Raw genomic sequence first — 13,173 nt, 5'->3', positions numbered from 1 at the left:
TTAAATTTGGTAATTTAAAATTTTCTTTATATAAAAATTTTTTATTATTAAAATTAATAATATTGCCCATTGTAGAAATTTGGAAAGTATATTGCTAACTTAAGTTTTGAATTCCAAATCCTTCGGAATAACATCTATGCTTTGAGAATTTATTTTTCCCTCCTTGGGTAATTGTCTTCCGGAGCCCCTTGCTTTCCCTCTCTGATCTGGATTGGTTGCCGAATCAGCCTACTGCAACATTGTCATTCTGCAGCTGCTTTTGACTGCCTGTCTGAGCCAGATTCATTATTTCTTTAATCCTGGGCCATCTTTCTTAGTTTAGACTTTCATTTTGCTGAAGCACATCTCCAGCTGACTTCCTAAGAAAGAGCGCGTGGGAAGTCAGCTTTCGGGGTCTTTATGTATTTGAAAGTATCTTCATAGAACTTTAGGTTGAAAATAACTTTCCCTTATAACTCTTAAGGCATTGGGTTGTTACTTTTCTACCTACTTGATGATGAGAAGTCTGATGCCAGTCTGGTTCTCTTAACTGTGTAGTTGACCTGATTTTTTTTCCCTTGAAGATTCATAGCATTTTCTGTTTTTCTTGAGTTTCACATTATCTCAGTGTGGATTCTTGGTAAGTTCTTTTCAGTTTGATGACTCATGTTCTTTAACTCTGGGAAATCCTCTGGAATTGTTTCTTAGATAACTTCTTCCTTCTCTTTTTGTTGTTCTCTTTCATCTTTCAGGGATTCTTATTTGCTAGATGGTGACGTCTTGGATAAATTAAGTCTATATATTCTTCTTGCTATTCATGTCTTTTGGAGCTTCCTTTAACTTTGTATTTCAGCGTGTGGTATATTTTACTTTCCAAAAATGGCCATAGCACTCTTTCCAGTTCTCATCACTTCTTATCAAGGATGGAGTTTATTTCCTTCCCCCTCAAACCCGGACAGGTTTCTTACTACTCCAACTAACAGAATATGGTGGAAGTGATGCAAGGTGATTTCCAGGGTCAGGTCATTAGAAGGTTACAGCTTCCACCAGTATGTGTGGCTCTGTTTTTTGTCTCTATTTCTCTCTTTCTCAGAGTGCTTGTCCTTGGAACCCAGTCACCATGTTGTGAGGAAGCCCAGGGCTCATAGAGGGTCCTGTGGAGGTGTTCAGCTACAGCCCCACCAAAGGTCTCAGATGGCAAGCACCAGGGATCTGACATGCGAGTGACTGAGCCTTTACATAATTTCAGTACTTGGCTGATGCCAGGTAGAGCAGGGATGAGCTCTCCCTGTCCAACTATGCTCAAATTACAGCTTCGAGAGCAAAAGAATGTTGTTATATGTTTTAAGCTACTGAGTTCAGGGGTAATTTTTATGTTCTTAGATTTCTCATTTTATCAATCGTGTTTTTTAAAAACGTTCATTGAAGTCTAACTTACAGTGAAATGCACAAATCGGAAGTGTATAGTTTGATCTGTTTTGACAAACGCGTATACACCTGTGTAACCCACATCCTCATGGTAAGTGAACTTGGTAAATCAGAGTGCTGCTAGGTGAACTTGGTGAACCAGAGTGCTGCTAGGTGATGAGTTCAAAGAGAGCGGGAGACCCCAATCCCCTGCCAGCCCCTGGCAACCACTATTTTACTCTTCCAATGAGCTTGACTTTTTTTTTTTCTATTGAACATAAAAGTGATACCATGCAGTTAAAAGAGAGAGAGAGAGAGAGAGGGAGATTGGCAGGAATTTGGCAATGGACTAAATAAGATAGGAAGACATTTGAGTTTCTTTTTTCCTTAAACTTATTTTTGGACATTTATAAATTTGCAGAGTTGTGAAGATAGTACAGAATGTTCCCAAATAACCCACATCTACTTTTTCCTGTTGTTAATATATTATTATGGCCCTTCGTCACAACTAGTGAACCAATATTGGTCCATCATTATTAACTAAACTCCGTGCTTCATTTGGATTTCCTGAGTTTTTACTTAAGGTGCTACCTTGGGCTGCCGTAACAGAATACCACAGACGGAGTAGCTTAAACAACAGACATCTGTTTCTCAGGGTTCTGGAGACTGACGTCTGAGTTCAGAGTGCCGGCATCATGGTGGGGCTCTGGTGAGGCCTCTGTGTTGGCTCACAGGTGGCTGCCTTTCTGCTGTGTGTTCACATGGCCTTTCCTTGGTGCATGCATGTTTGAGGAGGGAAGGGATGCAGGGTGGGAAGTAAAAGAGAGAGAGAGAGAGAGAGCTCTCTGGTATCTCTTCTGATCAGGGCACTAATCCCACGATGAGGGCCTCACCCTCATGACCTCTTCTAAACCTCACTAACTCCAAACGCTCCATCTCCAAATTCTGTCACATTGGGGATTAGAGCTTCAGTGTATTAATTTGGGGAGGATACAGATACTTAGTTCGTAACAAGTTCCTTTTGTGACCCAGGATCCCATGTAGAATTTTCCGTGTTACATTTAATTGTCGTGTTTCCTTACGACCCACTAGACTGGGACGGTTTCCCAGACTTCCTGTGGTTTGGATGTCCTGACAGCTTTGAGGCGTGTTGGTCATTTTGTAGCATGTCCCGCAGGTAGGATTCATCTCATGTTTTTCTCATGATTAGTCCGGGCTTGTGGGTGTTTGGAAGACCACAGAGGTGCGGTGTCGTTTTCATCCCTTCACATCAAGTGTGTGTGCTTTCAACTTGACTTACAATGTTGGTACAACTTTGGTCACCGGGCTGAGGCACTGTTCCCTGGGCTCTCCACTGAATGCTGTTTTTTAACCCCCACTTTCCACATTACACTCACTGGAAGAAGTCATTCTGAGCAGCCCACGCATGGGGGTGTGCTGGGGGGTGCCGTGTGCTGGGGGCCGGGGCGGGCTGTGCTTCCTGATGGAGCCCGGTGCGCAGGAGAGAGAAGGGTGGGATGACACCAGCTCCCGGGTTTTTGGCCTGAGCTCCTGCGCAAATGATGGAGGAGGAAGGAGAGTGGCTCCAGAGCACGGGAAGGGGTAGACACGAAGGCTCTCCCTTTGGCTGTGTTGGTTTGGAGTTGCCTGCTGGACTCTGCAGCAGAAACGTCCAGCCGACCGTGGACCAAGTGTGGAGCTCAGGGCAGGCGAGGGCTCGGGATTCCGTTGCAGAATGCCCTTGTGCTTTCAGGCTAAAGACTTTGGTTTGACAGAGTAAAGAGCCTGTGGTAATTTGAAGAGAATGGTGACAAAGATTAAAATCAAACAAACATCCTTCCCGAGAGCGCTGGGGATAAAATGCAGAGACCGGCGGTCCTCCGGCCTACGGCCCCTTGCCTGCCGCAGGCCCCACTGACGCAGCCCGCCGGCCACGGAGCCGCTGAGCTCGGTTCGGGCGTCCTAAGCTGGCAGAAGGCACTGGAAGTTTTAGGGGTTTGCCCTGCGGAGCTGTGCACGTGTATTATGGGGCCTCAGACGGCTGGTTTCCCAGTGTGGTGCTCTTTCTTTCTTGGAGGGCTGCCGGTCGGGGCGGGAGAGCTCTGAGCGGACTGCGTCGCCCACCTCTGCCCGCCTGCATCTCCTCGGGGCAGTGCGCTGCCTGGACAACCTCTCCCTGCTCTCCCTGCCCTTCTCCGTTCTCTTCTGTGGCCCAGGACGGCAACTGGCTTTCCTGTCTTGATTCCTCTCCTTGTGATGGTGAATATAGGGAGGCTAAAGGATTTATACGTTTGGTGCCATAATAGGAGTTTTTTTTCCATTTTATTTTAATTTATTTTTTTTCAGTGTTCCAGAATTCATAGTTTATGCACCACACCCAGTGCTCCATGCAATCTGTGCCCTCCACAATACCCACCACCAGGCTCACCCAGCCTCACACCCCTGACCCATCCTAAACCCCCCCGTTTGTTTCTCAGAGTCCACAGTCTCTCATGGTTTGTCTCCCGCTCCGATTTCCCCCAACTCACTTCTCGTAATAGGAATTAAAAAAAAAATTTTTTTTTAAAGATTTTATTTATTCATCCGAGAGAGGGAGAGCATGAGAGGAGAGAGGTCAGTGGGAGAAGCAGACTCCCTGCTGAGTGGGGAGCCCAATGTGGAACTCGATCCCAGAACTCCAGGATTATGACCCGAGCCGAAGGCAGTCGCCCAACCAACTGAGCCACCCAGGCACCCCATAATAGGAATTTTTAAAGAAGTTGGCAATCACATGACACGTGACCAGTGCCACAAAGGGTGTCAGGTTTAAGTTGCTCTACGGAAGTTGGTAGGTTATTACTTAGAAAACAAAGTTAATAATGTTGGGGGACTTACAGTTCTCTCCTTTCCCCTTCCATCCCCCAAATTTCTTTTCTTATTTTTAGAACTTTTTGTCCTAGTGCATCTTCCCTTTTCTGGGGAGTTGATTTTTAAAAATTAGATTTGCAGGGGATCAGGAGCAATCACCATGTTATTAGAGGATGATGAAATCCTCACCCATACTTACAAGTTCAGGGAGACCTTTCCAGGTCCCTGGGCGCCTGCCTCCAAACTCATTCAAGAGAGGAGTAACTTCCAGAACTTGGGATTTCTCATTTCCTTTAGTGGTGTTCACCGTGAATGTGTGTACCTTTAAACAGCATGGTGTTTAGTTTTGCTCAGTTTTGACTTTTGACCTTATTTAAATGATTTATACCATATATTTTCTTCTGAGTCTTGCTTTTAAAATTTTATTTATTTTAAGATTTTATTTATTTTTGAGAGCAAGCGAGCAAGGGAGGAGCAGAGGGAGAGGGACAAGCAGACTCGGTAAGCTCCAGGCAGGGTCGGATTTCACGACCCAGAGATCACCATTTGAGCTGAAATCAGGACTGGGACGCTTAACACACTGAGTCGCCTGGGCACCCCTGAGTCTTGCTTTTTACATCAATATTATGTTTGCCAGATACATTTATCCTGGTCGGCTTAGCTGCCGTTCTTTTATTCCCACTTCTGTGGAGTGTGAATTTGCTATAACTTACTGGTGTTCTCCGAGCCAAGGCCATTTGGGTGGTTTCCAGGTTTTTACTATTTATAAATAAGGCTGTCGTGAAGTTCTTGTTCATGTCTCCTGGCCACACATGCAAGGATTTCTCTAAGATTTATCTACCTCGGGTGGAATTAATGGTCATGGAGAGTGTGTCTTCAACTGTATTAAGTCATGCCAAACTGTTTTCCAAAGTGGTGATACCAGTATACACCCCCCACCAATAGCGTATTGAAATTCTCTTGTCCCTCATCCTCATCAGCACCTCTTTTTCAGGTTGAAACCCTTTAACTGTTCTTTGGGGTATGGAAAGATACTTTGTGGTTCTAATTTTTAGTTTTCCTGAACACAATAACACTATTATTTTTTCATATAGCTCCTGGCCATTTCTCTTCTGTGAAATGCTCATTCTTTTGTCTTTTTAAAAATTGGGTAGTTTGTCTTTTCCTAATGGTTTTAGAGGGTCTCTCTCTATTTTGGTTTTGAATTCTTTATTATAGTGTGTTGTAAAATATAGTCTTCAAGTTTATAGTGTGATTTTCTTTATGATGTCTTTTGATGAACTTCTTGATTCTTTTTAAGAATTTTATTATTATTATTTTTAGAGAGGTAGGGAGGGGCAGAGGGAGAGAGAAAGAATCAAGGAGCACCCCCAAGCTCAGCACAGAGCCTGACGTGGGGTTCAGTCTCGTGACCCTAAGGTCCTGACCTGAGCCCAAACCAAGAGTTGGATGCTTAACTGACAGGGCCACACAGGTGCCCCCTTTTTAAAATTGTGGTAACATCTAGCATATGTAAATGTATAAAATGCGCCACTTGAACTGTTTTTAACTGTGTGGTTTAATAGCATGAAGTCCGTTCACATAGTTGTACAGCAGAGCCCCAGAATGTTTCCATCTTGCAAATTGGGAACTGTATACCCATTTAACAACAACTCTCCATCTCTCCCTCCCTATTCTACTTTCTGTTTCTACGATTTTGACTATGCCACATAGACCTCATCTAAGGGGGACAGCCCTCGTGGGATCTGAGCCTACTGTGCCTCCGTCAGCTGGCCAGGCAGGCAGACCGTGTGGGTGAGGAAGCAAAGTCTGCGTAACGTTTTTCTTTGTCAATTTCATAATCCGCGAATGTAGATGGGGTTATTCTTATTTTCCTATTAAGACACTGTGACATAAAGAGGTTGTAACATGCCAGAGTTACTCGGTTACGGCTGGAGCAAGGACTCGTATTTATAGTTTCTTTGGTAGTCGTGTGCTGCTTCCTTTAGATGCACAGTTGTCAGCCCGCTGTGAGAGGCTGGGTGACATTCGTATGAGACACAGTCCCATTTCTGCACAGTGTGTCACATGTACTTCCCAGCAAACCAGTTGCGTCTCTGCTGCTGTTTTCTTTAAATGACGAGGACACGAGTAATGTTTTGGGGATAAACTTTATGGAAGTAAATTGTTCGTAAACTTGACTATTTTAACTCTCATTAGTAATAAATTACTAGGGGCACACCTCGAAACCCAGTGGCTTTTCTATGATTCATAATTGCTGCCTTTGACTTCTTAATTATGTTGACTTTCTTTATCAGCTGTATGCAGCTACTTAACATTCACCTCGGAGTTGGTGTAAATATTTGATAAATTGGGACGTACAGATGGTCTTCCAGCTGTGGTTTTCTCCCTAGCCTGAGAGCGGAAACTCTCGTTAGGAGTCTGGTAGTAGAGTCCGTGTCCCAGACCGCGTGGAGTCCTGCCGCCTCTGTGTGCCCTGCATGAGAGGATAGCTGTCGGTCCCTTGTGATCAGCTCACCGTATGTCACCATGTAATTTGGAAGTCCAATATTTGTCATGACTATGTCAAAGAATTACTTTTTGGCTCATTTAATGTTAATGTTAAATGTTTAATGTTTAATGTTAATGCTCGTTTAATGTTAAAATGACATCAAGCAGTAAGAAGAAGCGATTCTCCATAAATTTGGAATAATGGGTGATCTGAAAATGGTGAGACCAAATGTGAGTTTGCAGGTATCTACAGCACGCGTTTGTTAGCGTGCTGGTCATATGCCAGGAATAGGTGCTAGGGGTTACAGTAAGCAAAACAGAGAAGATCCGTGTTCCCGTGAAATGTACATTCTAGGGAATACTTCTAAAGATTTACTATAGAATAATGTACAGTGTATGACATCAAGGGACTTAATGATCATTTGTGACTTTTTTTGATGGTGATGTCTGAACCCTTTAAACAAGTTCCAAGAAAAAAAAAGTGAAAAATCAAAAATGCTTACGTTGGCTCATTTGGATGATATGTAAGTGCTTAATGGCTAAGCATTCCAAGGGCAGTGTCTCAGAGCTCAAGGTAATCATGAAAAGTTAATACTTTTTTATATTGATGTGATTCTTATCGAAAAGTAGACTGTTTTTGGTGGGAGGTAGTAGAATTTCAAAATCAAATCAACATACGTGTAAGTTGACATTGTACTGAAGTGAAATCTGATGCTATGAGGCAGCCCAGAAGAACAATGAGTTTTTTGCATAATTCAAAGCCTTTTAAATTTGATAGGAGCACTGAAATTGACTTTGTTTTTTTAGGGTGGGTGCTTTTACCCAGTAATATGTAGCTCCCTGGATATGAAAGTTTTCAAGGTAAATTAGGAAAGGATTACTGTTCTTATTTGGGCTAATGTTTCTGATAGCAGGAATGAATGAGTAATTTAAATTGATGAATTTTTATTAGCAAATATAATAAATAAGCAAACAAATTTATTTGAGAGGGAGAGAGGAAGCACGAGCCAGGGGAAGGGCTAGAGGGAGAGGGAGAAGCAGACTCCCTGCTGAGCAGGGAGCGCTGCTGATGAGGTGCTCCAGGCCGGGCTCAACCCCAGCACCCTGAGATCATGTCCTGAGCCCAAGTCAGACGCTCAGCCTCCTGAGCCACCCAGGCGCCCCTTGAGTTGAGATGTGAGTGGTGAAGTATCGGTGTTTTCTACGTTCTGGGTGTCGGGGTGGGCGACCTTGGCCTTGAGGCGGAAATGAGTTTGGTGTGTCGGGAGGTCAGTAGGGTTTAAAGGCCACCAGTGAGAAATAGTGGTCGATGAGGCTGGGGAGAGGGCCTGGTTCTTTGAGGGCAGAGGAGAGATGAGTTTATTTTAGTGGTAATGGTGGTCTCCTCGCTCGTTTGGAAGCTGGGGACCGATGTGATCACGGTACTAGCTGCCGTGTGGCGACTGGTGTGTGGAGGCACGAGAGGGAACAGAGGGACCGTGTCGGTACCGGGGGAGGCGTGGGCAGCACTGGAGGTGGAGCCGGATGCGTGGCGCGGGACAACTGGCAGAGAGAGCGGAGAGGATCTAGGAACGGAGTCGCCGTGGAAGGGAGCAGGGTGGGGGTGGTCCGGGGTCGGCTGCTGTTCAGCTGACTTGGCCGAGCCGCTGGCTTTGTGACGCTGCATCGACTGAGATGTGGGAATTTCGGGGAGAGGTCGGTGGTGGAGGATCCAGAGTTCCCTTCTGGGCTCCCGTAAGTTTTTAGATATTATGAGACATTGAGGTGCGTTGGTTTAGCGGGCAGTTGAGTAAATGCGCCTGAAGCCTGGCGGAGAGTTCGAGACTAACATGACAAAGTCGCGTGTCCACAAACACACGTGAACTCCCCAAGACAGGGCAGACTCTTCAGTCTCCTTGAAAGTGAGGAAGTGGGCCTGGGCGGCTTTTGGCTCCCTTTCCGTCTGAACGCCAGACATCCACTGAGCCCCAGAGCCTCTCTGAGACACCCAGAGAAGTTTGACGAAACGGGTCTATCTTTTTAAACCATGAGAGCAATGAACAGGGAGGAAAGATAAGCCTGTAGGTGTTTCCCATCTATATTTATTCCGAAACTGCTGTCTGTCGCTTGTCCACAAGTGCAGTATGTGACTGAAATGACATATCCTTCTAAAAGTCAGGGTGATCTCACTCCTGCTGTGACGTTCTCACGGAAACCCCCACAGTGGTCGATGTGAATTGATTGTTATTTAAAACATTTTAAACAGCTTTTCTTTTTTTAAAGATTTTATCTGTTTACTTGAGAGAGAGAGAGAGAAGGCGTGTGCACTGGGGGAGGGGCAGGGGAGAGGGAGAGAGAATCTCCAGCAGACTCGGTGCTGAGCGCAGAGCCCGCCCCGGGGCTCAATCCCAGGACCCTGAGATCGTGACCTGAGCCAAAATCAAGGGCTGGACCCTCAACCAACTGCACCTTGGGTGCCCCTTAAAGGGTTGTTTTGAGGTGTAATGGATACATAATAAAATACACATGTTTAAAATGTAAGGTTGGATGTTTTAATGTATGTATCCATCCGTCACATGTCACCACAATCGGGATAATGCACATTTCCGTCACCCCTGAGGCTTCCTTGTGCCCCTGAGTAACACCTGCCTCTTGCTTATCCCCGTCCCGCATCCCCAAGCGACCACTGATCTGCTCTCAGTCATCAGACAATAGTTTGCATTTTCAGAAATGTGTATAAATAGAATTGTACCGCGGTCCTTATTCTTCTTTTTTTCACTTTTCTCACTCAATATAGTTATTTTGAGATTTATCCATGCTGTTGGGTGTGTCTTGATAGTTCATTCCATTTTATTGCTCAGTGATACCTGTCGTATGGATACGCTGGGATCGTTTATGCCGTCACTGTCCGTTCAGACTCATGTTTTCCTTCTGCATGTCTTGGGATTTGCTGGTATTATTCGTGACCACGGAAGAGACGGATACTGAGGTGTTCACACGTGCGCACACACACGTGCACCAGACCCTCTTAATTAAAAGGACGGTAGTTCCTTGTTCTTCCGTTTATCCCCCTTTATCCTGCTCACGGATGAGCAGCTTGCTAGTCAAATGTCAGAGTAAGTTTGACAAGTGTTGGGGATGTTAGGCAGACGAGCGCTTTCTTTGTGTCTGTGCTCATGTGTTATTTTGGGATGTGTGTGTGTGTGTGTGTGTGTGCGTGTGTGTTGAGTTTATTTATTTTTATCTGGATTAAATTTGCTTCGACAGATTGCCTTTACTTGAGCTTCGTAGTTTGGCAGCTGTGGATACAGTTAATCTAGCCCCTTTTAATTTCATAGGCAAGTATAAATAAATTCCTCTTAATTAGTTCCTCGGAGTTTTCCATAGATGGTTGAGAGTGAAACGAAGGGAGATAAGCTCCAGTTAATCTGGAAGGTAGAAGGTAGGTGCTTCTAACCTCTGTTGAGGTCTTGATGAAATCACCAGCTTTCTGCTCCTGTGCATTTGGAAGAGCTTCCTGCGTTTTGGTTTCTGTGGATGACCCGAGAATATGCTTCAGGATCTGTCACTTGATAAACCCCTGGGAGTCTGGCTGTTCTTAATGACGTGGCATTCACCGCGGAGTGGGAGGTTACGGGAGGTCTGGCTCCTGCCTCGCAGTTCCCCGCGCCAGCGTCTGGGAGGGAAGAGGAGAGAATACCGTGTCTAGGGGTGTGCGTGTCCTGGGAGAGGAGGGTTCTATGCTGGCCCCTCCCAGCGTGTGTTGTTGACGTGGGAGTTGCCATGTCACGGAGGCTCTGGCCATGCAATCCAGGAGCGAGGATACAGTCCCGAGGCACATCCCGCGTGAGTCCCTCCACTTTGTGCTTTTACGGGCCAGCTGTCCACCTGCCGTCCCGCTCAGCCGTCATCTTCTTGTCCATTTGCGTGTCTTCCTGCTGCTGGTGGATTCTGTGAGCGCAGGATCACATCTGTGTTCGTTGTAACTAAACAGTAGGTGTTTGTCGAATGGTGACTAGAATTCATCTTTATGCTTCCGTATTTATTTTTAAATTTCTGGTTGTGAAGTTTCTAGTTGTAGCAATTAATACAAAGAGGGTTAAGCCTCTCACAAAGATGGAAGTTAACATGAGCTGTTCTGTTCTTAATAGTCTGCTCTCCTTCGTTTTAAGCAAACTCGGAGACATAACTTCTCCCCCCTCCTTTTTCTTTCTGTAAATTAGAAGCACACGTGGGGCTAGACACTCCATTCGGGGATGAGTGGGAATGCATGGACAGACAGAATTTGTCCTCAAGCCTTGAGAAGCTCACGGTCTTAAAGGAAAGTCAGACTAATAGGCCCGTAAGTGACCAGTGCTATATAGGAGTGATTTAAAAAGTGTTTTGGAAGCCCCCCAAATGTGAGTACATGTTCCGTAGTGTCTAGTTGAGGGGCTGGGTGGAGGCGACCCCATTAACTAAGTTGAGGCCCTGAGAGGGAAGGGGCAGGTTTGGGGGAAAGAGGAGTTAGAAGAGGATACAGTGAAGAATTCAGTTTATGTGTCCAATCTGAATTTTGTGAAGAATGCTATTCTTACTGGGTAATCTGTAGATTTTTATGATGGTTTATAAAAACCAGTTTCCCAGTGTTTTGGTTTGAATTTATTTTTCCTAATTATGGCAGGTGGTCGTTCTCGAGTTAAGAGTTTTGTGTTACCAAAGTTGGCTCTGACACTAGTGGAGTTCAGTTTACTCGATGCTTGTTGAGAGAGCTCACCGATGCCAGGGACCTAATCAGGTTCGAGATGCTCACATCCTTTAGGACCTGGCTGCCGCCGCTGGACATTTAGTGGGATGAAACTAGCAATGCAGAGGCAGTGTAGGGAGATGAGATCATTGTGATCCTAAATCTTGGTGCTCAATTTTTTTGTTTGGAAATTTGAAAACAAGCATGAATCACTTTAAAAAAAGAAGATTTATTTATTTGAGAGAGAGAGAGAGCGTGTGCATGAGCAAGAGAGGGAGAGAGAATCTCCAGCAGACTCTGTGCTGAGCACGGAGCTGGACGTGGGGCTCGAGCTCACGACCCTGAGATCGTGAACTGAGCTATAACCAAGAATCAGACGCTCAGCCCACCGTGCCACCCAGGCACCCCACAAGCATGTGTCATTTAAAAAAAATTATTATTTGGGGGTAGATAGTAAATGACTGTGGTACAAAATAAAAAAGTAGATGGGATATATGATGGAAAGTCTCTCTTTACCCCATCCTCTGCCCTGAAGGGCAACCACTGTTACCAGTTCCTGGGGTATCCTTCCAGCGATATCCCCACGGGCATGTCGGTCACCTTGTGGAGACCCAGAGATAGCATGCGTCCAGGAGCTTACTGAGGTCTTCAAGGCCTGCTTCTTTGTTCTTTTTCTTCTGCTCCCCTATTTATTTCTCTTAGGCAGTACCTCATCTAAATCCCAGGCACCTTTCCCAGTCCATGGGTCTCACGTAACTTGCTAAGTCCATGGGCAAAACCCGCATATCTTTGTTGTGTCCATTTTCACGTGTGACGAAGACTGCTGACAGTCTCCGGCTTCATTTCTCGTGAACCAGAGCTGCAGCACACGTCCGTGTCCTGAATTAGCTGTTGGCAGTGACTTCTGAGACCGGTCACTGTTCATCCCCTGGCACTAGGGAATGGTCTAGCTTTTCTTGAGGCAAGCGACTGCCTGGTAACTGAATCAAATCAGTGTTTTCTTGACAAGGAGAAAGGTCTTCTGTTCTAGGAAATCTAGATCATTTCATCTTGGTACTTAATGGGGTTGCCTCATTCTTTTTGATGGCTGTTTAGCATTTCATTGACTTAATGTACCATACTTCAGTCTCTGTCTTTTCCAATTTTCCTGTTATAGAATCTGCAGTGCACATACATAATATTAAATGCATCCTCCCCCACCGTGCCAAATTGTTCTCCATCAGCATTTTGTTAGTATACATTACCACCAGCCGTGTTTTCAAGTCCCTGTTTCCTTATGCACTTGACAATACAGAGTGCTTTTGAAGTTTATTTTACTCAGTTAGATAAGTGAAATGTTACTTTATTCTGATTTTAATTTCCATTTCTCTTATTATAAAGTTTGGGCATTCTTTTTCATGTGAATGATAACTGGCCATGTACATATCTGCCCATTTTTCTATTATCACCTTTTTTTCTAGAGATTTTATTTCTAAGTAATTTCTACACCTCGTGTGGGACTTGAACTTACAACTCCAAGATCAAGAGATGCAGGCTCCACTGACTGATGCAGCCAGGCACCCCTGTTACTTTTTAAATTATTGATTTGTAGGAGCTTTATATATATTGAGGAAAGTAGGTTTTTATGGTGTAATTTCTTTTTTTTTTTTTAAAGATTTTATTTGTTATTTATTTGACAGACAGAGATCACAAGTTGGCAGAGAGGCAGGCAGAGAGAGAGGAAGGGAAGCAGGCTGACTGCCAAG

At 44.8% G+C, this 13,173-nt stretch overlaps 1 protein-coding gene across 3 annotated transcripts in view; it reads left to right on the top strand.

Moving 5' to 3' along the window:
- The window catches only part of MBOAT2 (membrane bound O-acyltransferase domain containing 2), a 119,930-nt gene that overhangs the window by 22,025 nt on the left and 84,732 nt on the right, over window positions 1-13,173 (top strand). The window contains exon 1 of one of the 3 annotated variants that reach the window (XM_047745491.1): window positions 10,419-10,548. The exons of the other annotated variants lie outside the window; for them this stretch is intronic. Coding sequence (XP_047601447.1) covers window positions 10,486-10,548 — 63 coding nt within the window. The 5' untranslated portion in view covers window positions 10,419-10,485. Of the gene's footprint in view, window positions 1-10,418; window positions 10,549-13,173 lie in introns of those variants that run through there. 3 annotated transcript variants of the gene reach the window in all.

The sequence above is a fragment of the Lutra lutra genome, chromosome 9 (genome assembly GCF_902655055.1).
Source record: "Lutra lutra chromosome 9, mLutLut1.2, whole genome shotgun sequence".
Classification (NCBI taxonomy): Eukaryota; Metazoa; Chordata; class Mammalia; order Carnivora; family Mustelidae; genus Lutra; species Lutra lutra.
The sequence above is the reverse complement of the archived record's forward strand: the minus strand, read 5'-3'. Positions and strand labels throughout refer to the sequence as shown.